Source organism: Wolffia australiana, chromosome 7, assembly GCF_029677425.1.
Source record: "Wolffia australiana isolate 7733 chromosome 7, ASM2967742v1".
In the NCBI taxonomy this organism is placed as follows: Eukaryota; Viridiplantae; Streptophyta; class Magnoliopsida; order Alismatales; family Araceae; genus Wolffia; species Wolffia australiana.
Genome location: NC_135841.1, coordinates 2988680 through 3016258, shown reverse-complemented (window position 1 = coordinate 3016258; position 27579 = coordinate 2988680). Strand labels below are relative to the sequence as shown.

General features: G+C 44.9%; 3 protein-coding genes across 8 annotated transcripts; 1 reads left to right on the top strand and 2 right to left on the bottom strand.

Moving 5' to 3' along the window:
* Positions 1–226: 226 nt before the first annotated feature.
* Positions 227–23609, top strand: LOC144706184 (heat-inducible transcription repressor). Of its 5 annotated transcripts, none has more exons than XM_078579107.1 (12): positions 227–586; positions 1472–1823; positions 2053–2130; positions 2231–2763; positions 17509–18141; positions 18216–18367; positions 20107–20288; positions 20367–20500; positions 22029–22291; positions 22830–22933; positions 23217–23291; positions 23470–23609. In XM_078579107.1, exons 2-11 carry the CDS (start codon positions 1550–1552, stop codon positions 23285–23287), a joined length of 2424 nt encoding a protein of 807 aa, XP_078435233.1. In that variant the 5' UTR covers positions 227–586; positions 1472–1549; the 3' UTR covers positions 23288–23291; positions 23470–23609. The 5 variants fall into 5 exon arrangements, with proteins under 5 accessions (XP_078435233.1, XP_078435232.1, XP_078435229.1 ...); XM_078579106.1 differs by having other exon boundaries at positions 23217–23331; positions 23470–23595; XM_078579103.1 differs by lacking the exon at positions 23470–23609 and having other exon boundaries at positions 227–440; positions 23217–23389.
* On the bottom strand, positions 6180–8814 carry LOC144706185 (uncharacterized). The gene is made up of 2 exons (XM_078579108.1): positions 7165–8814; positions 6180–6837 (listed from the first exon to the last, which is right to left on the bottom strand). The coding sequence occupies exons 1-2, from the start codon at positions 8237–8239 to the stop codon at positions 6809–6811; spliced, it is 1104 nt and encodes a 367-aa protein (XP_078435234.1). The 5' UTR covers positions 8240–8814; the 3' UTR covers positions 6180–6808.
* Positions 23399–26225, bottom strand: LOC144706186 (uncharacterized). Of its 2 annotated transcripts, none has more exons than XM_078579110.1 (2): positions 25028–26225; positions 23399–23561 (listed from the first exon to the last, which is right to left on the bottom strand). In XM_078579110.1, exons 1-2 carry the CDS (start codon positions 25267–25269, stop codon positions 23399–23401), a joined length of 405 nt encoding a protein of 134 aa, XP_078435236.1. In that variant the 5' UTR covers positions 25270–26225. The 2 variants fall into 2 exon arrangements, with proteins under 2 accessions (XP_078435236.1, XP_078435235.1); XM_078579109.1 differs by having other exon boundaries at positions 23399–23567; positions 25028–26216.
* Positions 26226–27579: the final 1354 nt, after the last annotated feature.

Below are 27579 nucleotides of genomic sequence, written 5' to 3'. Positions count from 1 at the left end.
AGGCATCATCGTCGTCCATGCGAGACACAAATGACGATGATAAACTTCCCCATCTTCAATCCAGAAGACAGGAGACGACGAAAAATTCGTCATCGTCATCCGTGCGATACTCAAATGATGATGAATTGATGATAGAAATCGGATGACGTTGTCGAACTCGACTTTATAAAAGACGTTGACGATTTTATTCATTATATACGAACACGTTTATATAGTCCGGAGAAGTTAGTTACGGTTTGTTTAACGAGGAGCCCTGCGGTGTGGAGGAGAGCAGCAGAGGAAGGGTGGAAGGTTCGGTGCCGAGTCTGCTGCTAGATCTGCGATCGGAGCGGCGAATTTCGAGAAAGAAGATCGGTGAAACGGTGGTGAAGTCGATCGATGATCGGGAGGTTGAAGATGAGCCAGATCTGACGCCTGGCAGCTCATTGGCGGAGTTTAATGTACGAATTTCGCTCCTGAGGATTTGAAATTTAATCGGATTTAGAGATTGGCTTGTATTTCTGCGGAATGGAGGTAGTGGCGAAGCGGTTGTGCCGATTTTGATAAGAGAAAAGCTCTTTTGGCTTCCTTCCTTGTGGAACGAATGGTATGCTGCTCTTGTGGTTTTCCGTAAGATCGGGGTAAATCGTCAAGTTTTCTAGTTCGTGATGTTCTGCTTTAACAAAGTTAATTCGAGCTATGCTGATATTGAAACCTTATGAATGGAAATGATCCTTGATTAATATGCTTCGCGGAGTGAAGCGGCCTTGTGCAAAGAACCCGATATTCTTGCTTTGGTCTCCATCGGATTGTCCCCGTTGGACTTTCTTTTCTCTTTATCATTTTGATTACAAATTTGAGGATTATGAGGATTACTTTAACGGAGCTTAAATGTGAAGCTATTGAATGAATCCAACATTTGGGGAATGTTCATACATGGCGTGTCGGACTCTGTATCACATGCAACTATGGATATATTACTGTTTCCTCGATTTCCTTGTTTTACTTCGTTTAATATTTTTCACTATTCCCTATGTTGAAAGTGATATATTGATTAGTGAGCTTTCAGGAGCATTTTAGAAATTTTTTAAATTCGTTACGACACAAAAATAGGATTGATTTTTGCTACGTCAAAAACACATTTTTTCTCAATAGTATGAATTTAATTATATGTTCCCACTAGTACTACTTCACCAGGACGCATTAAACACCCCTTATATTTTTTTCTCAATAGTATCAATTATTTATATTTCTCCCCACGCCCTTGTAGCTAAGTTTTGTCGTGAAAGAATAATTTGTGCTTTACTCATGTGTTTTTTTTAGAAAAAAAGATCAAATTTATTTTATGCTTTACTCATGCCAAAATGATGGCCGGATGCTTATATTTTAGACCTGTACGTTGATTCCAATACATTTCCAATTTTATTTCTACAGCACAGAAGTTATTTCTAAACTTTGTATTATTAATTTTCCCCTGGCTCATCCATATCAGGGTTGGAAGTGAAAGCTGTATTGAGGGATTGTTCTTTGGGCAGAAAGAGGTCTTATCAACTTTTCAGTAGGTGAAACAATGAATTTTTTATTGAGGAGTACCAACACTACTGTCACAAATTTGCCCCCTGTCGTAGAAGACAGAGAGGTGCCATCAAGTTCTCGTCAAGTCAAAACGCTTGAAGGACTTATCGCTGAGGATTCTTTTCCTTCATTGAGTGATGGTGGTAGCAATGAGAATCATGATGGGGATTCAAGTACATCCAATGCAGATCCCACTGCAGTTGACCAAGCTTCCATCAGAGGCCACATTGATGTTACTGAAGACAATGGATGGATAATTGTTCCTTGCAGTATGTATCTTATATTACTCTCATAAGAAAATGGATCCGCTTTCCTTTTCGCTTTCCACATATCTTATTTGAGAGCTAATATAAAGCGTAATAACTCTAAATGTTCCTTCAAAAAAATATTTTGAGCTATTCTGCTTTATATGTCGCCTGAAGTACTTGGAAAGGAGGATCAGTTCCTTTTTTTCTCAACTTACTTTATCTCACTCTCTTTCAATTCATAAAAATGCAGAGGAGCTTCCAAAAAGTTGGAGTGATTTATCAGATATTCGGTTCTTTCATTCTTTGGATCGTCAGTTCGTATTCCCTGGTAAATAGTACTTCATTTCCCTTTCTTCCCACACCATAATTTGAGGCTATTTCGTTCGCTTGAGCTAATTTCCTTTGGGTGCTCTATTTTCGTCAACCAGGTGAAGAGCTTCGTATTATAGCATGTTTATCTACCCAAAATCTGTATTCAACACAGTCGGGTGTTGCACAGGCAATTTACGAGAATGGAAATCCTGACCAGTTGTGCAAAGGTACAGATAGGATGGAAACGAATATAAATCAGACGATTGAGAGGGATGGCAATCTCTTGAAAGCTGAAGGAGGTGTAGCGTATAATCATGGGCCAATGACCATCCCTGCTATAGCCAACTCTCAGACGAAAGATCGGATCACTGAGTTTTCTGGACAAACTGTAGAAAACAAGCAGATAGCTGGAATGACGCTGGAGAAATTTAAAAAATCGCATTATCTTGTTAGAATTGCAGAATCAAATGAATCACTCAAGACTAAAGGACGCACATCAGAGATGACTGTTAAAGAGTCAAAGAAAACCGCTAGGAAACCCAGTTCTTTCAGTGCATCTGTTGAAAGAGGGCATATTGGTGGAACAGTTTCGAGTGGAACGGTTGGAAATTCTGTTACATGCTGCTCCTTGCAGAGTGGTGACATAGCGGTACGTTTCTTACAATAACCTGCTTATCTAAATTCATTTTCATTGGATTACATCTGCGATATTTAAGGATCTCTTGTATGGATTTCTTGATTACCTTTTGACCATGATCAACATGTCTGCTGAAACTATTGCCTTTGTCGAAATGGCCTGATTCCCTTGAGCTCAGCATCTAAGATAGAGCAAAAGACAGTAGATGGAACAAGAGAGAAATTTTCATTCAAAGAAAAAGGATAGATCTTATTACATCCCCTATGAAGGGGTTTTTTATAGAGAACAAGAGAGGATGACCGTTGGACCCTCCAACGGCTAGAGTAACTAGCCGTTGGTCTTGGGAATCGAGCCCGATTTTGGCCTGCAAGTGGGCCCGATTTTGGGGATGTTTTGGAGGGCCCGATTGGACCCAATTATCTTTAACAGCCTTGATAAATATTTTTTGAAAAATTATTGTCATTATTATTGCCCCAATCTTTGCGCTTGGGACAATGATGCGGGCAGTGAGATTATTGTCTTGATAATGATTGAATGTTCCCATTAAATGTAACCGTTGAAGGTCCTTAAAGATAACAGTACATGTGCTTGGTGATTGGACTACCGGTCCTTTTTTTGGTGATTGGGTACCTCTTACATGATTCTTAATTTATCATTTTTGTAGTCAAATGAATGCCAAACATACCTGTATCCTTGATCCATTGACCATGCCCAGCGGCTGGAACCAAAGACCTTCTAGGGGATGCTCCTGAATGTTGGCTGCGCCTCGTGGAACGATATTTATGATGGTATCCCGCCGATACTGAGGAGTGCTTCCAAGTGATTACCCGCTTTTGGAAGGCAACAGAGCTGAGTGGTTCCACTATTGGGATCAGCTTGCTGGATTTTCCACCTCGACCAAAGATGAGTTAACTCGAGAATTTGAGCGACTGGTTAATTATCTGCCCACCCTCATCCAAAGATGTTTTAATGGTGGTCTTTTCCTCCACTACCCCTGTGATTATCTGCCTACGTTGGAACATCTATACCCTACTGGGCCTACACTAATGGGCCCTTAATGGGACCTTAGTGGGAAGTTAGGCGGCCCATGTTGGGCCTGAAGTAGTTATTTTTATTAATATCTCCTAGGGTTAGGCTATTACAGAGTACAAGGCCTCGGGCCCATTAGTTAGCTTAAACCCTACTAAGTATCCTCCATGACCTAACACCCCCCCGCAAGTTGGGTATAGATGTTGATCATGCCCAACTTGGACACCAACACCTGGAATTGTGGGCCTGGGATGCCCTTCGTGAAGATGTCCGCGGTCTGTTCCAACGTAGGAACATATTGCGGGACTATGTGTCCTTCGTCAATGTTCTGCTTGATGTAATGCCTGGCCACTCGTGCGTGTTTCGTGCGCTCATGTTGGACGGGGTTCTTCGCCATCGCAATGGCTGATTTGCTGTCTGACTGCAAAATCATACCTTTACCGTCATATAAGCGTAGGTCCTTCAGGATGCCTTGGAGCCACATGCCCTCGCAGACTCCCTTCTTCAAGGCTCGAAGCTCTGCTTCGCACTTGAGGGAAACTTCCTTTTGCTTCTTGCTGCACCATGTAACAAGGTTGCCACCGAGGAAGCTACAGTACCCGGAGGTAGAGCGGCTGTCTTCAAAGGACCCTGCATAATCAGAGTCAGTGTATAAAGTAACACTAGGCTCACCTCCTGTCCGGAAGTACAGTCCCTGTCCAATAGTTCCCTTCAGGTAGGCTAAAATTCTGTCTGCTGCGCCTTGATGAGACTCCCGTGGATCGTTCATGAACTGACTCAGGGAGTTAACTGCAAACGCAATATCAGGTCTCGTATGATTGAGGTATAGGAGTTTACCAATGAGCCTCTGAAACGAGGTCCTGTCCACCGGAGCATCCTTCTCATGCTGTTGTGCCTTCAGTTTGACATTAATGTCGACTGGTGTGGCGGCTGGACGACAGTCCAGCTTACCGGTTTCTTTCAACAAATCTAGAATGTACTTGTGCTGAGACAGTACAATCCCAGTCCCTGAGTATGCCACTTCAATTCCTAAAAAATACGTTAGAAGTCCAAGCGATTTAATATCAAATGATGAAGACAGGTACCTTTCAAGGTTCTGAATGTCTTACATCGTTCCTGTTATGATTATGTCATCCACATAGACAATTAATATTGCTACCTTACCTTCCTTACCGTGCTTTATGAAAAGTGTATGGTCTCCTTCGCTCTGGAAGTATCCTGCTGTCAACATGGCCCGAGAGAACTTACCGAACCATGCTCTGGGGGGCTGCTTAAGTCCGTATAGGGACTTTCTGAGGCGGCAGACGTCGCTGGGTTTGTCGCTTACCTGATATCTAGGAGGTTGTGCCATATATACCTCCTCTTCAAGTTCTCCATGTAGGAAAGCATTCTTCACGTCATACTGGTGTAGTTTCCATTTGTAGATTGCTGCTAGTGCAATCAGGATTCTGACCGTGTTTAGTTTTGCGACCGGGGCAAACGTCTCATTGTAGTCAATCCCATATGATTGCGTATGCCCCTGGGCCACCAATCTGGCTTTGTGTCTTGCAATTGACCCATCTGAATGGTACTTAACCGTAAAGACCCATCTACAACCTACTACCTTTTTTCCCATAGGGAGAGGGCCTACTTCCCAGGTGCCGTTCTTCTTAAGTGCTTCCATCTCCTCGTCCATTGCCTCTCTCCATTCTAAGGATGTCAGAGCTTCTCTGACGTTCTTTGGGAGAGACATAGCTATCATAGCCTGCACAACCTGAGTGTATTCTGGGGAAAAACGACTGTAGGAGACATAGTTGCTTACCGGATAGATTTTGGTCTTCGTACACTTCCGGGTTCCTTTACTAACTGCAATCGGCCATCCATAGTTGCTTCGGTTTGGTTCTTCTGCTGGTATTTGTTCTTCACTTATGGCGTCGGCTATCGGGCGTGGTCCCTCATTTTCCGTCAAATCCGGCACAGTGCCCTCTTCAAGTTCCTCTGCACTATCCCTATGGGAAAAACAACTAAACTCCATACCTTCGGCATCTCCTTCCTCTGATTCCAAGTAGTCCCCGGATCTGTCTGTTGTCTCATAAAACATCCTGACCTCGTCGAATCTTACATCTGCAGAGATGTACACTTTCCTTGACTCTGGATGGTAGCACTTATACCCTTTCTGCATGGTAGAGTAGCCCAAAAATACGCACTTTACTGCCCGATGATCCAATTTACCTGCATTGTGGACATAAACATACACAACACAGCCAAATACTTTGGCCGGCAGGTTAGTCTTTAATGTTATGTTAGGAAATTCAGCGGATAATAGGTCGATTGGGGCCTTGAGTCCCAATGTCTTTGACGCTGTCCTATTTATGAGGTGTGTGGCCGTAGCTACTGCCTCAGTCCAGAGATGTTTAGGCAATTTCCCTGAAATAGGAGTGCCCTGGCCGATGTCATAATATGGCCAATTTTCCTTTCAGCAAGCCCATTTTGCTGAGGAGTATTCACACATGAAGATTGATGAACAATTCCCTTCATTTCCATGTAGTTATTTACTTCTCCACAGAAGTATTCCTTGGCGTTGTCTGATCTCAAACATTTAATCCTTTTCCCAAACTGATTTTGAATCATTTCGCAAAATAACAGAATAATAGATGGTACTTCTGCCTTGGATTTCATTAGATATACCCATGTATACCTTGTGAAATCATCTACGAAGAGAACAAACCATTTCTGGTGGGATAAACCAGATATGGAGCAGGGGCCCCATACATCACTATGAACACACTCGAAGGCCGAGGAGGCTCTGTGGTTCGTACTGACGTATGGGGATCGTTTGAGTTTCGCGAATTGGCAACTCTCACAAATTAAATTTTCAAAAGGAATTCCTTTAAACATATGAGGATGCAACTGTTTTAAGATATGAAATGAGGGGTGTCCTAGTCTCCTATGAAGAAGGATGACCCGCTCCTCGTTCTGGGCAGTATAGACCATCGACTGCCCTTCTCCTTCCCGTGATTCATCTAGCATGAGAAGACCACCTCTCCGGTTAACAGATGAAATCTTCTGTCCGGTGTCCTTTACACATAAAAAACAGCAGTCAGAATCCAAGGAGAACCGCCACCCGGTATTCTCCACTAGCTGAATTAGAGACAAAAGATTTGCCTTTAATTCAGGAACGTGAAGAACACCCTGCAAGATTTTTCCTTTAATGAGGATTGTTCCTCTTCCTTCTACCCGTAGGACTCCACCATTGGCGGTAAAAACTAAGATTCCCCTTCTCAGACTCATAAGTCTGAAATAAGGACCTTTGGGGTGACATGTGATCTGTCGCCCCTGAATCCAACACCCATGATACTGAAATTGATTTAGTATTTGTAAAAGTGGTAAATGCGAAACACTTACCAGACTGCACGAGGGATGTTGAGCTCATCTTCTGCAGGATTTTGCTTATTTCCGCTTGAATAAGCTTCTGAATGTCGCTCCCTGATTCCTCCTTCTCGGTGGAGGGTGGTTGGTCGCCTTCGCTGGCCACGTAGGCCTTCTTCTGCTGACCTGGGTTCCAGGTCCCTTTCTTGATCTGCTCCTCCTTCCACGCCAGCCTTCGGCAGTCCCGCTTGATGTGCCCTGGCTTTCTGCAGTACCCACATTGCGGGACTATGTGTCCTTCGTCAATGTTCTGCTTGATGTGCCCTGGCTTTCTGCAGTACCCACAGATCAGTTCTGAGGTGTTACCTTCCTTTGGAGGGGCTTTGGCTTGCTGAGAAGATGGTGCCACAGGCTGTGGTGGTGCCCCAGGTTGAGACTCCTTTTTCGCTAAGTGAGCAGCAACGGTAGGTTTGGAGGTTTCCCCTCCCTTGCTACCCAATTTCTTCCTGCTTTCTGCTCCTTGGAGCTCTGAAATTGCCTCTGCTAGCGTGGGAAATCTTTCCCGGTGTAGCAGCTGACTTCGGAGGGTCTCGTACTCGGAATTGAGGCCCATCAGAAACTGCAGAGTTCTGAATTTTACTTCACGGAGGTATGAGGGGGAATTTTTATCACCTGTGGGCCACAGGAGATCTAATTCCCGCCAAATCGCCTTCAGCCTGGCCGAATAGGTGGAGATCGTCAGATTTCCCTGCTTTAGCGTCCGCTCTTGCTCGCGGAGATCATAGACCCGAAAATCGCTGTGCATTTCTGCACATGACTTGTTGACTTCTAACCAGAGGTCCTTGACGCCGTCGATCAGAAGGTAGTCATCCTTCTGTTCGTCTTCCATATTCTTCAACATCCAATTCATAATGAGAGCCTCTTCCGACTCCCATACTTCCCAACCGGCTTCGTCTTCTGACGGAGCTTCTTCAGTCAGGTGTCTCCCAAGGTAGGCTGCCTTGAGAGCCCTCTGTACCATAGTGATCCATTTTTGGCCATTTAGGCCATTGTACTTCATGTCCAGGTCGGGTAGGACAGGCCTTCCCTGGACTGGTGTGGTGAACTGCATGGCGGCAGGGGCTGCTGGGGCAGCAGCTGGAGTGGAGGCAGCTAGGGAAGCCAGCTCCTCAGCCTCCTTTTCTGCTTTGGCTGTGGCTCTGGTTCTTCTGGTGGGCTTCAAACAGTGCTTCAGAAATGCCTCGAACAGGACTTCAAACAGTGCTTCAGGAATGCTTCGAACAGAGCTCTAATGGAGACTTCAATCAGGGCTTCATAGGGCTTCAATCAGGGCTGCACTAGGTTCAGATCAAACCTTGCTCTGATACCATGTGATTAATGGAAAGAGAAAAAAGAAGAGAGAAGAATTTGGGGCAAGAAGGAATAATTTTTATTGCTGAACTGGGCCCCCTTTTATAGAAGAAAAACTTCACTTGTTAGAAAGGGAATATTCCTAAGGAATATTCCCTGTTTCCAACGGTCATATATTTTGAATATATGACTGTTTGAAACAGAGAGGTCCAGCTGCTTTTAAAGCAGCTGGACTCTCCAACGGCTGGGTTTCAGCCGTTGGAGAGTTGGGCCTGACTGTGGTCAGGCCCAACATATATTAGGCCCTACTGGGCCTAATATATGGGCCCTACTGGGCCTACACTAATGGGCCCTTAATGGGCCCTTAGTGGGAAGTTAGGTGGCCCATGTTGGGCCTGAAGTAGTTATTTTTATTAATATCTCCTAGGGTTAGGCTATTACAGAGTACAAGGCCTCGGGCCCATTAGTTAGCTTAAACCCTACTAAGTATCCTCCATGACCTAACAACCCCCAAGTCACATGGAAGAGGAATGTAACATGCCGCGATCCATCCGCGCCCTCCAAAAATGCTCGTTCTGCAGAACAGTGACTCAGCGAGGTTCTTCAGCCATTGTCTCACCATTCACTGGGAGGTTCTTCCTCTTGGCCTATGCCTGGACCATCTCATCTCTCTGCTACCCACGAGATCAACGCAATCAGGAAGCGACTTGTCATGTTGTGGGGTTCGTTCCCTACGCTGGCGCTCGACCATGAGGAGTACCAAGGCAGATGTGACGCTGGCCTTTGCTTCCCATGCAACAAAAGAATCACTCTGGGCCAGTGTTGCCGTAAAATGATGCATATCCATTTCCTCAACAGAGGGGAATACATGCCACCTGCCACCAACGTTGATTCAGATACTTATGATGTGGGCCTGGACTGATTGGTTTCTCTCTGCATAGTGAGCGTCTACCTCAAGGCGGCCCTCGAGGTGACGACGAACAACTCTCTTCTTTTGAAGGTTCACTCGTGAAGGGTGCAAGATCTCGGTGTTCCTCAATCCGGCTTACTCCCATATCTTCATTCACCAACCCATATTGCATCAGCTTTGGCCACTATCAATCTGTGCAGGGAAACCTACTTGCCAAAGGAGTGCTGGTCTGATGCGAGAATACTTATGGTGGTCCATTTTTTACTGGTGTATGTCATTACCAGCAAGGTGATCATGGGCCTCGAAAGGGATCTGTGAGTTCCAAATCGTTTTCAATTCCGGTGGTCGATGACTTCCTTGAAGAACTGTATGGTATGGCTATCTTCTCTAAATTGGAACTCAAATCAGGTTACCACCAGTTTTGTGTGCATGAGGACATAAAAAGGACTGTGTTTTGAACCCACCAATGTCATTATGAATATGTAATAATTCCTTTCTGGCTTTGAAATGTCCTGACAACTTTCCAGGATTTGATGGCTGGTCTCTTCAGGCCACTCTTGAGCCTGTTTGTGTTGGTCTTCTTTGATAACATCCTCATCCACAGCCAGTTGTGCACTGCCCACTTAGAGCACATACACACTGTCCCACAAATCCTGGATGACCCTCAGCTCTCAGTCAACACAATTTTTTTCTTCTTGCAGGACAGGATCAAATACCTTCTCCACTGGATTTCCGGAGAGGGCATGGCAAACGGATGCCACAAAGATCGAGTCTGTCAATGTGCCCTTCCCCTGAAACTTGCACCAACTCAGAGGATTTCTGGGCTAACGAAATATTACTTCCAGTTTGTGGTAGGCTATGCTGTGGCAGGCTATGCTGCCCTTGCCTGGGCTCTTGCCCCCTCGTTGAAGAAAGTTGTCGTCGAAGGAACCAGCGCGGAACAAGAAGCATTTGAGGTGCTCAAACTAAGCATGGCGTCAACTCTGGTACTCACTTTACCCAATTTCAGTCAACCATTCCTTCTCGACACAGATGCCCCGGGTCAGGTTGTGGGCACAGTTTTAATGCAACAAGGACAACCGATCACCTTCTTCAGCCATGACCTTCCTCCTTCAGCACACGTTCGCTCAGCTTACGAAAGTGAACTACTTGTCATCGTCTTGGCCATCCACCATTGGGGGGATCGCCTTCTTCAAACCTTTATTATTTAAACTGAACAGTGCAACTTGAGACAGCTCCTCAAGCAGGAAGAGGTCCATGCACCCGAGCACTATCTCCTTACCAAGCTCATGGGAGACCATTTTGTGATCCATTACAGGGCGGGGCGGAGAGATAATGGAACAGATGCTCTATCCTGCAATACCGCCCTAGAAGGTCCATTATTCCAGGCTATCTCCACCTCAGCTTGGGCAGATCTTGCAGTGCTTCCTGCCAAATTAGCAGCCAACAACCACTTTCACTTTCTCATCCAGTTCATTCAGGAGGGTATGTGCTCCAACCCCTGGTACTCCATTTCTATGGAGTCTCCTGCATGATGGCAATATTGTCCCCGGATTGTCCTCGCTGACTGCACCCATCATAGAGGACTTTCATGACCGTCCATTGAGGTGTTATGCCAAATTCGTTTGTTCCTGTCAGCACATATAGAAGTTATTCCTTTCTGGCCAGGGATGAAAGGTGATGTCAAAGCTCATCTCAACTTGGGTGCAGGTTGCCAACAATTCAAGACATCATAGCTGACCCTGATGAGCCTACTCCAGCTGCTGCCCATTCTGCAGTGTATCTGGAAGAGCTCACTATGGATTTCATTGAAGGCCTCCCTAAATCAGGCAGTTTAGACACCATCAGGATGGTAGTCGACCACCTCAGCAAGTAAAATCACTTCATGGGGCTGGGCCAGCATCATCCTTTCGTGGCAAAGGGGGTGGTCAACCTTTCATGTCTTCCTTTCACTGCATCATCCCTGGCTCAGTCGTGACAGACTGGGGGACTTTTTTTATGAACATGTTTTGGATGGAAGTGCACAAACTCTAAGGTACAGCTCTGAAGGGGAGCATAGCGTAACACCCTGGGATGGATGTTAAATCTAAGGTGGTCAACCATGGGTTAGAGACTTATCTTCATTGTTTCCGGGGAAACAAACACAAGTGTTGTATTTCATTGCTTCCTGGGGTTGAGCTACACTCTACAACATGTGCATCATTCTAACATCAATGTGACGTTGCTTTTGGCCGTTTATAGGCACGACGTACCTGTGCTGTTCCATACGGTTCACCACCCCCACCATTGCGAGAGCTTGACCAAATGATAGCAGAAAGGGATCAATACTTGGACCTTCTGAAAACGCATTTGACCTGAGCACAACCGCTGGCACGTACAGCTTGAAGTGGCGCACTGTATTTAGCTACAGCCCCACCCTTTATGGATACAGCCACCCACTTAATGGCCTTATGAAGAACTAGGTCCCAAGTTCTTCAGATAGTGGGGCTGCATCATGTTTTTCATGTGTCGCAGCTCAGGAAGGCAATCAAGGACGAGCCTCAAGTAAAGCCGTGACAATCTCCCCAAACTGGTGACAACAAGTGGTAGGCCGAACTGGAGGCTTTAACTGCTTTCCGGCTGTCTCCTTCAGGACTGGAAGTGCTCATCAAATGGAAACAACTTCCCACCTTAGAAACCCTGTGAAGCTAGCCAGCAGCATGTTTCAACAATTTCCCATTTTTCCGCTTGAGGACAAGCTGGTTAAAATAGGAAGGAGTACTGATATGCTATGGCAAAAGGTGTATCAGCCAGAGATGACAAGATAAGGTTTTAAGTAGCATAGGACAAGTGGAGGATTATAAATGACTAGTGAGTCCTACACACTCCTTCATTGCTTCCCTTTTCTTAATGGGCTATCTCTTCCACTCTCATCACCAGTGGGTCCGGCTTGACGATGTGATAGGTCTCCCGGGTCGCGTCAGGGGCGTTCTCGTCATGTTTCCCTTTTATGTTCCTTTAAATAGCCCAGCCCTCCTTCTGGGAAGGGCAGACTTGAATGTTGGTTCTAAGTGAACGTTAGTTTTCCCCTCTCCTCTCGTCTCTCCTACATCTGCGCTCCATCTCCCACCACGATCCCCGTTCTCGTGATCGTCTCTGCATCACCGCGTCTTCAGGCAGCTCGTCCTCGGCCAATCCCTACCCCCTCTGCTCGGCCTCCTGATCCTTCCCTGATGCCGGACGTCGTCTCGACGTCGTCCGGTCGTCACCGAAGGTATGGGTTCGGTGTCGTTTTACTAACTAATCGGACTACGACGCAAGACGTCGTCCGATGTATGCGAATGGACAGGTGTTAATGACGAAGTAAAAGGACGAAAACTCTAATGTAGTACGTGCATGCGCCGACAAGCAAAGAATTGCCGTTCCAGAGAAGTGACGGGTCGCCTGAGCGAGGCCTGACGGGCCTCCTGAACCTCGCCCGAAAGGGTCGAGGACAAGTACGTCACCGAGGGGGGAATTCCCGCCAAGGTGCTCACACACGACGGGTGTACCCGACTTGTACCGGACGGGTAAAGACTTTCGTATAATTTCGTCGTCGTCTCAACCTGTCTCACACTCACCTATCTAACCCGAGCGCGGAGGAGGCAAGTCGAAGGTATACTGAAGAAGATAAAGGACGAGAAGGAGAGCGAGTGAAGAGTACCGTCGTCGCGCTGGCGACAGATTTTCGTGCTTCGGAGGTCTGTAAGTGGTGCTAATGCTGAAGGCGGGGCGAGGCTGGAGAGATCGGGCGCGCGAGAGCAGTCGATGTCGACGGCAGATTCGTCCGTGGACCGATGGCGTGTGTTCGCAGCGTGCAGATATCCACGACCCGTAGATCTTCCAGAAGTCGCGAGCGCTGGTCGGTTATGAATGGTGTAGAGTCGCCGCAGGCAGTGTGGGTTGACGGGATTGGGTCGTCGTGGACAGGTGAGCAGAAGAGTGAAGGATGATGTTTGGTGTAAAGGAAAGTGGCGGTTTGGTTGGCAGGGCAAGAGTTGAAGAATAGGGGAATTGGTGGAAAGGGAGAAGGGTCAAAGAGCGTAGGGAAAAGAAAGGCAGAGAAGAAAGACTGGTGGAAGGGTCAAAGGGCTGAGAAAGGACAAAGGAAGGCGGAAGGGTCAAAGCGAGTGAAAAAGTTGGGAGGCGGAAGAGTCAAAGGGCTGAGATTGATCGGGGAGAGAAAGAACCAGGGGAAACGGATAGGATGGCGGAAAAGGATCAAGATCGGGGGGGAAAAAGAAAGAGGTGGTCGGATGGCAGAGAAAGAGAAAAGAGAGTGGGAAAAGTCAGACGGCGGAGAGAGTAATGAGCGAGGGACAGAGACCGGTCGGGAGAGAAAAGGATGGAATGGAGATCGACTGGGGGAAAGAAAAGTAGCGGGGAAGGGGTGGAGAAGGAGACGATAGGGTCAACGGGCGGCGGCAGGTCGATTGGGGGCGGTAGTCGGGCGGAGGGTGGCCGCGCCCGGCCGGAATCGGCGGCGGTCGGGCGGCGGATGGCGGCGGCCGGCGGCGATGGGAGCAGTCCGGCTGGCTGCTCCCTCTTTCCTCTTCTTTCTTCTTTCTCTTCTTCTTTCTTCTTCTTCTTCCTCTTCTTCTTCTTCTTCTTCTTCTTCTTCTTCTTCTTCTTCCTCTTCTTCTTCTTTCTTTCTTCTTCTTCCTCCTCACGATCGTGACTCTTCCCACTTCTTTGAAAAATAACTGCCAATTAGGAAAGAGTTGGTCCCCTTCCCCTTATATAATGGGTGAAGGTGGGCCTCCCTTTAACAAGAGAAAATCAAGAGATTAAGGAAAAGCTGATAATGGGCTTGTCAGGCCCATGTGAGGGAAAGACATCCTCATGTGGGCTCTTCCCCTCACTACACGACGACGCATAAAATACGAAACAAAAGGAAATGAAACGAGACGAAACGAAACAAGAGCAAAAGGGGAAAAGTGGCCGCTCCGAAGGTGACGTGCGCGCGCGTCATGCCGAGTATTTGAACTCGGGGTCGCGTGTCGCTGCGGCGGCTCGTCGTGTCGGCTGGACACGTGGCGGTGGTGGGCTCGATGACGACGGTGGTTCCTCGCGTGCTGGCTCGATGACGTCCAGCGGCTGTTCTCGTGCTGGCTCGATTACGTCCGGCGGCTGCTCTCGTGCTGGCTTGATGACGTCCGGTGATGCTGCGCCATCATTCCCATTTCACCTCTCTACCCCGGGAATTTCTACCTTGTCTCGTCCTCTACCCTCATTCCGATACGAGCCTAGATCAAGGTTCGTATCACGATGACCCAGTGGGGATCATGCGGTGACGATGACAAGTTGTTTCGCGTCGAGTGAGATTCTTGTGCAGCGTCCCATATCTCCTTGGCGGAATCTAGAGATAAGAATTCAGCAGCACATGATGGACTGATACTGTCAAGAAGCCACTGATGAATCGCACCCTCAACATCAAGCCACTGATCACAGTGAGGGGCGGTGGGAAGTGGCGGCTCTTCCAAAAGATGCTTCATAAGTTTCCCTTTCAAGGTGATTTGAACGTACTGACGCCATTGGAGAAGATTCAACCTGGTGAATCTAAATTGAGAAGGTATACGGGGAAAAGAATAGTGCCAAGAGCTCAGTTCGGAGGAGTGAGGAGACAGCCCCGCTGGCAAAGCACCACTAACTGATGCACCAAAATCTCCTCTCTCCTGCGATGCCCTTTCCTCGGCCTCTCCACCCTCTCCACCTCCTGCTGCCCGGAGCCCTCTCCTGCTTGTGATGATCTCCCCATTGCTCTTCGGAAAGCCCCTCAGTCATGTACCTCCATTTTCGTTTATCCTTTGGCCAATTATGTTTCCTTCCATCGCCTTTCCTTGTCTTACCGCACCCTTCTCAGCCGTCTTGATTCTATTGCCATTCCGAAGACGGTGGATGTAGCCTTGGCTTCCCCTGAGTGGCGTCATGCAATGGAAGAGGAATTGGCTGCTTTGGAAAAAAACCGGACTTGGGATCTGGTTCCTTTGCCTTCGGGCAAGCACTTGGTTGGCTGTCGGTGGGTCTATACTGTCAAGTACCAGTCTGACGGCTCTCTCGAACGGTATAAGGCTCGTCTTGTGGCTATAGGCTATACGCAGCAGATTGGTATTGATAATCTGGAGACGTTTGCTCCCTTTGCTAAGATGAACGCTGTTCGTCTTCTAATTGCCCTTGCGGTTCATCATGCTTGGCCTCTTCAACAGTTCGACGTCAAGAATGTCTTTCTTCATGGTGATCTCCATGAAGAGGTTTAAATGGCCTTGCCTCCTGGATATATGACTCCTTCAGCGCCCCCCTTGGTGTGTTGTCTCAAGAAGGCTCTCTATGGCTTGAAGTAGTCTCCCTGAGCTTGGTTTGGTCGTTTTACGCACTCGATGAAACTATCGTCATTCCTCGTCCGGGGAGTCACACTATTTCTTGTCTACGTTGATGACATTATCATTAAGGGGAATGACTCGCATGCAGCGGCTCAGTTGGCGGATCAGCGGTGATGACACCGAACAACAGTGAACAACTGTCACCGGCAGAACATGCCCTCTTAGATGAACAAATGCCGAGCAAAGGTTGGTGCCAAACGAACGAACTGGAAAAACACGCTGGCGTTGTTCAGATCGTGGTCGGGTGGAAGATCGACGCCGAGGGATTGAAGAGCCAAGATATTGACACCGAGGGATCCCGGCAGATCGCAGAGAGAGATCGAAGGAGCCAAAAGATCGACACAGAGGAATCCTCGCAGATCACGACACCAAGGGATCCCGGCAGATTGACACTGAGGGATCCCGGCAGATCACGGCGAGGGATGTAAGAACCAAAGAAACAACGCAGAGTTTGATCAGCGAAGTTGGTGGCGGCATTCAGATCGTGGCGAATAGTGGCTCTGATACCATGAAGAAAGGAGGAAGATCCGAGGAGAGAGAAAAGAATGTAGAAGAAAAAAAACAACTAACTCAGTTTAGGGGTCTCTTCAAGAGGGTACATATAGAGAGAGAGGTATGAGAGTTTGAAATAAAAATGCATATTCAACACTTTGGATTCCCTACAGATCTATATCAACATCACACATGTTTATCAAGCAAAAAGAAGACCATTTTTTGAATCGACATGGAAAGATGTTATACTTAAAGGACCAGAGACTCTAAAACACATGCAACAATTGTGGCATATAAGGCAGAAAAGTGTTTTGGATATTGCAAAATGAGGTAATTTAAAATACCCTTTACAGTAAGAAGTTGTCTTCATCTGGTCTTTTAACAAGATTTAGAAAGTTTCAGGGTCGTCCATAATGGCAATACCCTTGAAAAGACAACTTAAAAACAACACTGGCAAGATAAAACAGAAGATCAGAAACCTGACTGGCCCGATCAGAGATATTCTGCAGATTCTGGGATATAGAGAATCTGTCAAAAGATATTGTGTTGCTCAAGAAGATTCTGAGAAGACAAAACAGAGATATTCTAAAAAGGTGTTGTGGAGATATTCTTCAAATTCTGGCAGAATAATAATCTGTCAGAGGATTTTCTCGGTCTCTTTGTGATTTTCTGCAGATTGTGTCAGCTTCTAGATGATTCTTCATCTGGCCCACCACCTGATAATGGGCCTCACGAAATGAGCTTCGGGGTTACATCAAAAAGGCTAAAGTCTTTTTATCCTTTTCCCAAAAAATGTCTTTTTTCCTTAAAACATTTATTTGTGTATTGGAGAAACTCCTAGGTGTTTTTCCATTTCTGAGCTGGCCTTTCAAGTAGATTAAATAATTTTAATTTTTTATTATGTGGGATGGTTCATTAGATAAATGACAAAATTTAACTACCCTTTCAGAGCTGTTTAAAAACAGCCACATTTGTGTCATTGGGTTTTCCTTATGTCATGGTCATTCATGGTTGGTTCAGGTCAAAGATATCCTCTGTATTGCATCTTTAAAATTATTTTTTTTAGCAAAATCTAGTCAGGGATTTATCACCTGACATATGTTAAGAGAAGTTTCATAAAGATCTTCTCTGGTTCTTGCTATTCTTATCTCTGATGTATTTTACTTTCCTTTACAATCTATCATAGATCTCTGACGGGAAGAATTATTTGTCTCCATTGGAAGAATGCAGATTCTTTTAGATGTGAGTATTGGAGATGACAAGATTGAGGATCCAGTTCTTGAAATTCTTCAGTTTGAGAAGTTTGAGAGCAGTGAAGTTTCTTCCAATTATGTTAGCCATAGACTCCCTACAGATCAAGATCCTTATCGAGATCTACTCACATGGTTGATCCCAGTAGACCGTGCACTACCTCCACCCGGTCTGTTGCCCTCACCATCTTTGGTATCTTCTCCAGGCATCAGCAGCGCTTCGCAGAAGTCATCATCATCGCCTTTGTCTGGTTCTCAGCTTTTCTCTTTTGGTCACACAAGGAGTTATTCAATGCCCGCAATTCCACAAGCTTCACTCCATTCTTCCCCTGTTTATCCACCGGCAAATAGAAAACTTAACTTGGGTGTTGAAGATTTTGAGCGTTTCTCCTCAGATGGAATGATTAAGAAACAAGATCTTGGTACTGAGGAGATTCTATCATTCCGGGGCGTGCCACAAGAGCCAGAACGTTTTTCTGCAGCTCGAGGAGTTGAAGGCATTTATATTCCTTCTTTGCGGTGGAGAAAAAAACTGGCGATCATCCAGCCCATAGAAATCCATTCTTTTGCTGCCGAATGCAATACAGAGGATCTTCTGTGTGTTCAAGTCAAGGTATCAATAAAATCCTTTCATATTAATGAATGTTTCATCGTGTATTTGTTGTTAATGTAGTCAATCCTTTACAGAACGTTTCACCTGAAAATGTGCCAGACATTGTTATGTATATTGATGCGATAACGATTGTTTTTGAGGAGGCTCCTTCAGACGGTTCTTTATATTTACCGATGTCATGCATCGAGGCTGGGAGCGAATACTGCTTTCCGGACATTTCGCTCAGGTGTTATTTATTTATTTTTATTTGATTGAATTTATCAATTCATGGCCCATGATTTCTTCTGCTCTCTCTCTCTATATATATATATATCTGTGCAGCATCTTTGACTTACTGTTATGCTGAGTCATAATGCACGCAACTGGAATTGGGGTTTAGCATCAATGATGAGGATGGTTGATGAAGATGATGATGATTGCTCAATCATCATTTTCATCTGGCTTCTAAGAGGCCCTATCATCGTCATCATTGACATCTGGCCTCCAAGGGCTCTTATTTTCCTCGTCACCCATCTTTTCTTGATGAATTGTCTTCATCAGATCATCAAGTTTCTAAGATCCATCATCAGCTTTGTCATCCATCTGTTGATGACAACTTATCATCATCATCTGGTTTCCAAGAACTGTCATCGACAGGTTATTGTCCTCAATCAGTTTCCAATCTAAGATCCATATTCATCACCATCATCCAATTTCCCGTGAGATATCATTTTCATCCATTGATTGATGAGAAATAATCATCATCGTCACTATTCGTCCAAATTCCAAACATGGAGGTCGATTGCAATGAAGATATTTGTGGATGTGACTCTAGCTGAAATCACAGAGTTCTGATATGACTCTGATTCTCTTTTATTTTGAGGAATGGGATATTTGGAGGCAAATTAACAATTAGTGTGGGAAGCTGAGGGAGGTCAGACCTCGATCTGGTACTGAAACAGTGAGAATCACACTGATCCTGAAAAGTAATTGAAAGCTTGCAACGACTAGAGTTTAGAACAATCACAATGTAGGACGAAAGACAGGAAGACAAGAATAATCGGGGCATGACTCTGTAAGGAACAGATTGCCCTGGAGAAACCTGAAGTGAATTATCCCCTGTGGTTGAAGGCTTGTGCCCAGCCGCAGCGTCCACTCGACCTTTTCTGATGGGGAACTGTTTCTTAGAAATCTCCGATCAGTACAATGCTCCCGCCAGGTTTTGTATTGATAGGTTCCCAGCGCGAGCCCTGTTGTGCGCACGTGTTGGGGCCAGCCTGTCATGACATATCTTCTTCCTTTGCAAGGTTATCGTAAAGAAGCTATCAGAAACACTGGGGGTTAGGAAGAAGGGCGTACCAAATGCTGTTGAGGATGAGGAAAAATAAAGGATTTTGCGGGGCCTAGATACCAAATTGCGTCTTTGTAACATAATGCAGTATTTCTAGCAGTTAGCTGTGATTTCTCTTCTTTCTCTTGTATCTTTGAAATGGTCAATGGAGAGTGAAACTGATTTATTGGATCTAGGAAGAGATCTGGATCATTGTCTTGTATCAAAAATGAGAAAACATTTATTTTCTTTTTATTTATTTATTTATTGTTGTCGGTTTCTTTTTTTCTAAAATATCTGCCCGTCTTCATAATGATTGGGCTGTATATGTTATTTTATTTTATTTTTGATATTTATTTTTTTATTTTATTTTATTTTATTTTATTTTATTTTATTATATCTTCAAAATAAATACCCCTCTTCAAAGTGGTATTTATTTTATTCATAATTAATTGGGCTGATGAATCTCTTTTTATTTTCATTTGATTTTTGAATTGATGATGAACTTCATCTCGTTGTTCTTGAATCTCTTTTTATTCTTTCCACTTCTAGAAAGTTCTGCATGTGTCCAAATATATGATAGACTGTATATCTTTTCTCATTTTTAATTTTTCCAAAAACTCCCTACAATTCTTGAACAACTCAACTGTCTTCAGGAGAGGAGAGGAGCACTCGTTTATTTTGAAGCCAGCAAGCACGACGGCAATCAATCATAACAGCTGCGCCAATAAAAATCCCTCAGATGTACAAACGGTGTCAAAAGTAATGCCTGGGCGAAGGTTATTCACTTCTCCCGATCAGTATGCCATTCTCATCTCCTGTAGATGCAACTATACTGGTAGATGACCCCCAATCTCTACGTTTTTTTCTGATAGCACCTTCAATTTCGTCCCCATTTATCATATCAACCTTGCAGAATCAAAATTATTCTTCAAGAAGCCTACAAGCTGGCGTCCCCGATTTCGCAGAGACCTCATTGTCTCTGTCACGTCAGAAATCTCAGCACAGAGCTTGGGCCCAAGCTGGGGCTCTTCCCTCCTTCCCATCCAGGTCTCTCCCCTGCCAAACTACTAGTGCTCCATAAATAGGAAACTGAAAACCACTCTTTCTCTCTCTCGCTCAGTCTCACTCTTACTCACACTATTGCTCTCTATTTATCACTCTTTTTCTCTATTGCGTACTCTTGCTCTCTCTCTCTCTCTCTCCCTTCTGTCTCACCCGCTCCTGCTCTCTGTCTGTCTCACCCGCTCCTCTCTCTCTGTCTGTCTCACCCGCTCTTCTCTCTCTCTCTGCGTCTCACTCACTCCTGCTCTCTCTTTCTCTCTGTTGCTCCCTCTCTTTCTTGGTCTCACGCACTCCTGCTCTCTCTCTTTCTCTCTGTTTCTCTGTCTCTTTCTTTGTCTCACTCACCCTGCTCTCTCCCTTGCTCTCTGTTTCTCTGTCTCTTTCTTTGTCTCACTCACCCTGCTCTCTGTCTCTCTCTTTGTTGCTCCCTCTCTTTCTTGGTCTCACTCTACCTTTCACCGTCACTATCACTCTCACTCTCTTGTTCTCTCCTGTTTTCTCTCTCTTTCTCCCTCTGACGAGTGCTCCCACACTCTCTCTCTCCTCTACCATTTTCTTACTATCACTCTCACTCTTGGTCTTTCTCTCTCTTGCTCTTACTCTTACTATCACGCTAACTCTTCTCTGCCTCTCCCTCTCTTGCACTTATTCTTACTATCACGCTCACTCTTTGTATAAATTGAAGGAAAAGATGAGATAGTGGACTGCAGAGAGAATTTCTGAGAATGTGGAGAAGAGACAGAAAAATTGGGGCAAAATAAACTGATCTTTATTACTGAACAGATGCCCCTCCCCTTTATACAAATTTTCACAGAGAGAGAGAGAGAGAGGTTAATGCTTTTGTCCAACGGTCAAAAACTGACCGTTGGAAAAAGCTGCAGAAAAGATTCCTTTTTCAAAAAAGGACTCCCAACAGCTATATTTATAGCTGTTGGAGGCTGGGCCTGATATAAATCAGGCCCAGCATTTATTAGGCTGGGCCTGATATAAATCCTTAATGGACCTAATATATTCCCTAAATGGGCCCCTCACTATTGGGCCCTTAGTGGGCCGTTAATGGGCCCTTATTGGGCCTTTATTTAAATCCATTTTAGGTTAGTTTTTCCATTAGATCCCTAGGATTAGCCTATTACACGTACATGGCCTCAGGCCCATAAGTTAGTAAAATTAGCCCTAATTGGGCCGTGATGATCTAACACTCTTCTTTCTCTCTCTCCCTCTCTTGCACTTACTCTTACTATCACTCTCCTTCTCCTCTCTCTTTCTTGAACATATTCTTACTATTACTCTCACTCTTGCTCTCTCTCTTGAATTTACACTTACTATCACTGTCACTCTTGCTCTCTCTCTCCCTCCCTTCCTCACTCTCTCACTGGTACTCTTGCTCTCTCTCTCTGTTACACTCAATTTTGTTCACTTCTAAGCCTTGCCTCTTCCTCTCTCTCTTCCCCCCTCACTCTCGCAGTTTTTGTCTCTCTCACTCTCGCGGTTTCTGTCTCTCTTTCTCTCCCAGGAGATGACTCTGCAGGCCACAAACTTGACGGAAGAAGATCTCACACTGGCAGTTCTTGCTCCCGCGTCATTCACTTCACCACCCTCGGTCATGTCCCTCAATTCCTCACCCATGAGCCCAATGACGCCTCGTGCCGGATGGCGGTCCAGCGCTGTAGCGGCTCAACAAGGGAAGCAGGACGAGGAAGATGGTGGAGAGGCAACCTCGAGCTCTGATGATCTGGGCTGCTCCCATCTGTGGCTTCAGAGCGTCGTTCCCCTTGGGTGACGTCACCTTTCTACTTCTTTTTTCATCGACCAACGTCTTGCCATGGGTTTTCAGACATGACAGGAGCAGCTATGATATGGATGGAATGTGACGGTATTGACATCCGGTCAGTCATCCGTCCATTAACCGAACTATCCATCTCTAATGGCTCCTGTCTGTTACCATATACCATCCGGATTGGTATCATCGATAAATGTTCCCGGTTCCAGTTTCAATTTGGATCATTCGAGATAATGAATGGAACTGGATTCTGGATTAATTTGGTCAGATTAATTCGGCAAAGTAAAAGCGGAGAGCGATATGGATTCAATATGCACATACCAGTTTTTTGATTATTTTGATGAAAATCTTGAAGACTAGTGTTTGCTGGATTGTTGGTCACTCCTAGAATTTGACCAAGAGTTTGCTGGATAGGATTAGTTCTGGATGGATGGGATGGCAAGGAAATCAGTCCCTGATTTGGGTTTTTTATAATTGTTATTTGAGTTTTGGTTTCGATTTCTAATTAAAAATTAGTTATTTTTGCTTACTCAGATGTGTGCCTTCTCGGTCGAGCGCCACTGTTAAGCTTGAGCTACTCCCGCTCACAGACGGGATCATCTCTCTGGACACCCTTCAGATATCTGCAAAGGAAAAAGGTTCTGTATCTATAGCTTTATATGCATGTTAACATTTATTGTATTCATCTTCCCATAGTACCGTGATTATACATATACGACTATTATATGCATTTAAACTTGAATATATGTTAATTATGGACAATATCCATCCAGTATACGTCTCTGCTTATTTAAAAAAAAAAAGGTATACGTCTATGCTCCAAGATTTGATGTTGATTTCTCTAAAAGAACTAAGTTTGAGATAGAGACATTTTTGGTGATATTTCTGTCGAATTTACTCTTATTGAGAAGTTAATGTCAGGTATCACATACATGCCTGAACGTCCCCTGAAGATATACGCCACTTCAAGCATCGCCACAGGCATCTCTTAACAATGTCCGTCTTTTATTCAAATTATTAAACATCTTATTTGCAGGTATTGATGAGTTGTTTTGAGCCTCAGAAGAAAATAAATTCGGGATTTTATTTTTCAACTATCCGATTCACAGATCTCCTCTGTTTTTCTTGACCTTCTTTACGGCCTTCTTGACTACCGTTTCCGCCACTGTGGCAGCCGACTTGGCCGACTCCTCCGCTGCCGTCTTTCCAGTTTGGAAGCTGCTCGCAGCTGCCTCCTTCATTGCCTCCGATTTGCTCCTCGATATCCTACGCCTCAAATTCCAATGATTTCAAACGAGTCAACTTACAGAGAAATGACGATTCAGATTCATGTCGCAAAGTCAATGATTGAGATTCATGTCACGAAGTCAATGATTGAGATTCATATCACAAAGTCAATGAGGATTCAGATTCATGTCACGAAGTCAATGATTGAGATTCATGTCACAAAGTCAATGAGGATTCAGATTCATGTCACCAAGTCAATGATGATTCAGATTTGTGTCACGAAGTCAATGATGATTCAGATTCATGTCACAAAGTCAATGAGGATTCAGATTCATGTCATGAAGTCAATGACGATTCAGATTCATGTCACGAAGTCAATGACGATTCAGATCAATGTCATGAAGTCAATGACGATTCAGATTCATGTCACGAAGTCAATGATGATTCAGATTCATGTCACAAAGTCAATGATGGCTCAGATTCATATCACGAAGTCAATGATGATTCAAATTCGTGTCATGAAGTCCATGATGACTCATTCGTATCATGAAGTCAATGGTGATTCAAATTCGTGTCACGAAGTCCATGAAAATTCAGATTAATGTCACGAAGTCCATGACGATTCAGATTCGTGTCAAGAAGTCCATGAAGATTCTGATTTATATCACGAAGTCAATTACTATTCAGACTCGTCTCATGAAGTCAATGAAGATTCAGATTCGTGTCACAAAGTCAATGACGATTCAGATTCGTGTCATGAAGTCCATGAAGATTTGGATTCAAGTCAACAAGTCAATGAAGATTTGGATTCATGTCACAAAATTAATGAAGATTCAGATTCATGCCACAAAGTTCACGAAGATTCAGATTCATGTCACAAAGTCAATGAAAATTTACATGATTAAGAAAGACATCAAATTAAAATTTGCAGAACTTCATAACATAAACTTTATGAGCAAAGGCTGTGCCAATTTGAAGTTGCAAATTAAAAAACAAACGCTGAAATTAGTCTGTGGATGACATGAAGATAAATAGGATAAATGGATCTATCCTGCGGCCCTCAACAGTGGGAGACTGTAAAGAAGACTAATGCCGGACAGTGTAAGGACGGAACGGGACGGAAAACATTTCAAATTTTTAACTAGTAAAAAACTACCAAACCTTTATATCATATACTCGTTAAAATGTCGTAAATCTTTGTAACGCCCCGTTCCGTCATCCGTTACGTGCAACACCGAACGAGGACGAACAAAAGAGAGATTCCGCAACGGATGACCGAACGGGAGTCGCGTTCAGTCCCGTTCCGTCCGTCCTGCACCAGAACTTCTCGGGCGTGGGAACGGATGACGCATCCCGTTCGTCCCATCGTGAAGATCAAACCCAATAAATCTGAACACTTTTCGATTCAAATCCACGCCGATTTCGAATCGAAATCTCGAGGAAAAACCACGCCTGGAAGGATCAAATTATCAAAATCCCCGAAAAAATCTTCGCGGTCTTCTTACCTCGATCGGAGATTGATCGCTGCGAGACGAATCCAAGATCGGAGGTCCGTCAGAGCGCCGTTGCTGGCCGACGCGGCGATCCCGATGGCCCTCTCCGCCGGATTGGGCTCCTGCCGATCACATTCCTCTGCCGCCGCGCCGGCCGTCGCCATTGGCGCGAGGAGAGAGAGAGCGAGGAGCAAGAGAATGAAGGAAGAAGAAGCAGGCCTGCCATGGCCGCGGCGGTCGTTCGGCATCGCCATCGCCTTGTGCGATCGTAGGTCGGCGAGGGTGGCAGGGATAAAGAGTGGGGGTTCCGCGTGTCGTCTCTTCCGCGCTTGGTGAATTCACTTGTGTTTGATTATTCTCGTTGTGGAGATTTTGGTTACTGGGCTGCGGACATCTGTTCGTCCGTCGCCGTTTCTCCACCGCCATTTTCTCTCTCTGATCTGACCTGACCTGACTCTCTCTCTGATCTTCTCTCTGATTTTCTCTCTCTTCTCTCTTCTCTTTTCTCTCTCTCTCCTCTCAACTTCTCTCTCTCTCTCTCTCTCTCTCTGCTCTCTTCTCCAACCTTCTCTCTTCCCTCAACTTCTCTCTCTCTCTCTCTCTTCTTTTCTGCTCTCTTCTCCAACCGTCTCTCTTCCCTCAACACCTCTCTCTCTCTCTCTCTCTTCTTTTCTGCTCTCTTCTCCAACCGTCTCTCTTCCCTCAACACCTCTCTCTCTCTCTCTCTCTCTCTCTCTCTTCTGATATCTTCTCTCACCTTCTCTCTCTTCTCTCAACTTCTCTCTCTCTCTCTTCTTTCTGCTATCTTCTCCCACCTTCTCTCAACTTCTCTCTCTTCTTTCTGCTATCTTCTCCCACCTTCTCTCTCTTCTCTCAACTTTTTTCTCTCTTCGTTCTGCTATCTTCTCCCACCTGCTCTCTCTTCTCTCAACTTTTCTCTCTCTTCTTTCTGCTATCTTCTCCCATCTTCTCTCTCTTCTCTCAACTTTTCTCTCTCTCTTCTTTCTGCTATCTTCTCGCACCTTCTCTCTCTTCTCTCAACTTCTCTCTCCCTCTTCTTTCTGCTATCTTCTCCCACCTTCTCTGCCTTCTATCACCTTCTCTCTCTTCTCTCAACTTTTATCTCTCTCTTCTTTCTGCTGTCTTCTCCCACTTTCTCTCTTGACACAGCCTTAGTACACTAACGTCGTAGGAACATGACTTGAATCTACAAGCATTGTTCTACTTGAAGTAGCTAAGTCCTAAATCCACAGGCCTAGCATCTCCAATCCTTGAGTCCAAAAGGGGTTGTACTTGAATCCACAAACACACAAGCACTCTCTAACAAAGAGAATACTCAGAAGGAAGAAACAACAATTTCAACAAGAAAATAGATTTCAATGTTAATCATTCAGGGTACATGGGGGCCTTATATAGGCCACAAGAAGTGCAGGGTCGTCCATAATGATTGTACCCATGACAAGACAAGTCAAAACATTGAGAAAAATAAATCTGACAAGCTAAAACAGAGGATAAGCAACCTGACATACCTGAGCAGAGATATCCTACAGATTCTGGGGCCTGTAGAAGCTGTCAGAAAATATTTGTGTCTCTCAAGAAGATCTTAATGGGACAAAACAGAAGATAGTCAGATCTGACAGGTTAGAGCAGAGATCCTGGAAGAAGAAGAATCTGGCTGAGGATTCTGTCAAAAGAGATTGCCAGAGAAAATCTTGCCAAAGAAAATTTGGAAGTGAAAATCCTGTCATAAGATTTTGTCAAAGAAAATCCTATCAAAAGATTTGGAAGGGCTCTAGGTATATTTCTGCAGATCCTGTCAGTTCTAGAAGAATCTCTTTCTTGGGCCACAACTTGCTAATGGGCCTCATAAAATGGGCTTCTGGGCTACATCATCTCTTTTCTCAACTTCTCTCACTCTCACTCTCTTCTTTCTGCTAGCTTTTCCCACCTTCTCTCTCTTCTCTCAACTACTCTCTCTCTTCTCTCAACTTCTCTCTCTCTCTCTCTCTCTCTCTCTTCTCTCTCTTTGCTCAACTACTCTCTCTCTCATCTCTCAACTTCTCTCGTCTCTCTCTTCTCTCTCTTCTCTCTCTCTTCTTTCTGCTATCTTCTATCACCTTCTCTCTCACTTCTTTTTGCTATCTTCTATCACTTTCTCTCTCTTCTCTCAACTTGTCTCTCTTTGTCTCTCAACTTCTCTCTCTCTTCTTTTTGCTATATTTTCTCACCTTCTCTCTCTCTCTCTCTTATTTTTGCTATATTTTCTCACCTTCTCTCTCTCTCTCTTCTTTTCGCTATATTTTCTCACCTTCTCTCTCTTCTCTCACCTTCTCTCAGCTTCTCTCTATTCTCTCACCTTCTCTCAACTTCTCTGTGTTCTCTCACCTTCTCTCTTCTTTAAACTTCTCTCACACCTTCTCTCTCTTGTCTCACCTTTTAGCTTCTCTCTCTTCTCTCAACTTCTCTAACACCTCTCTCTTCTCTCAACTTCTTTCACACCTTCTCTCAGCTTCTCTCTCTTCTTTCAACTTCTCTCTCACCATGTCTCTTCTCTCTTAGGTTCT

Bases quoted from the DNA above. Each gene is read 5' to 3' on its own strand.
- LOC144706184 (XM_078579107.1), top strand. From the start codon at position 1,550: ATGAATTTTTTATTGAGGAGTACCAACACTACTGTCACAAATTTGCCC. The intron at 1,824-2,052 runs GTATGTATCTTA...ATAAAAATGCAG, and splicing joins ATGGATAATTGTTCCTTGCA to AGGAGCTTCCAAAAAGTTGG. The intron at 2,764-17,508 runs GTACGTTTCTTA...GGAAGAATGCAG, and splicing joins TGCAGAGTGGTGACATAGCG to ATTCTTTTAGATGTGAGTAT.
- LOC144706185 (XM_078579108.1), bottom strand. From the start codon at position 8,239: ATGCAGTTCACCACACCAGTCCAGGGAAGGCCTGTCCTACCCGACCTG. The intron at 6,838-7,164 runs GTAAGTGTTTCG...TTATGTGTAAAG, and splicing joins AACATCCCTCGTGCAGTCTG to GACACCGGACAGAAGATTTC.
- LOC144706186 (XM_078579109.1), bottom strand. From the start codon at position 25,269: ATGGCGATGCCGAACGACCGCCGCGGCCATGGCAGGCCTGCTTCTTCT. The intron at 23,568-25,027 runs GTAAGAAGACCG...TTGGAATTTGAG, and splicing joins GCGATCAATCTCCGATCGAG to GCGTAGGATATCGAGGAGCA.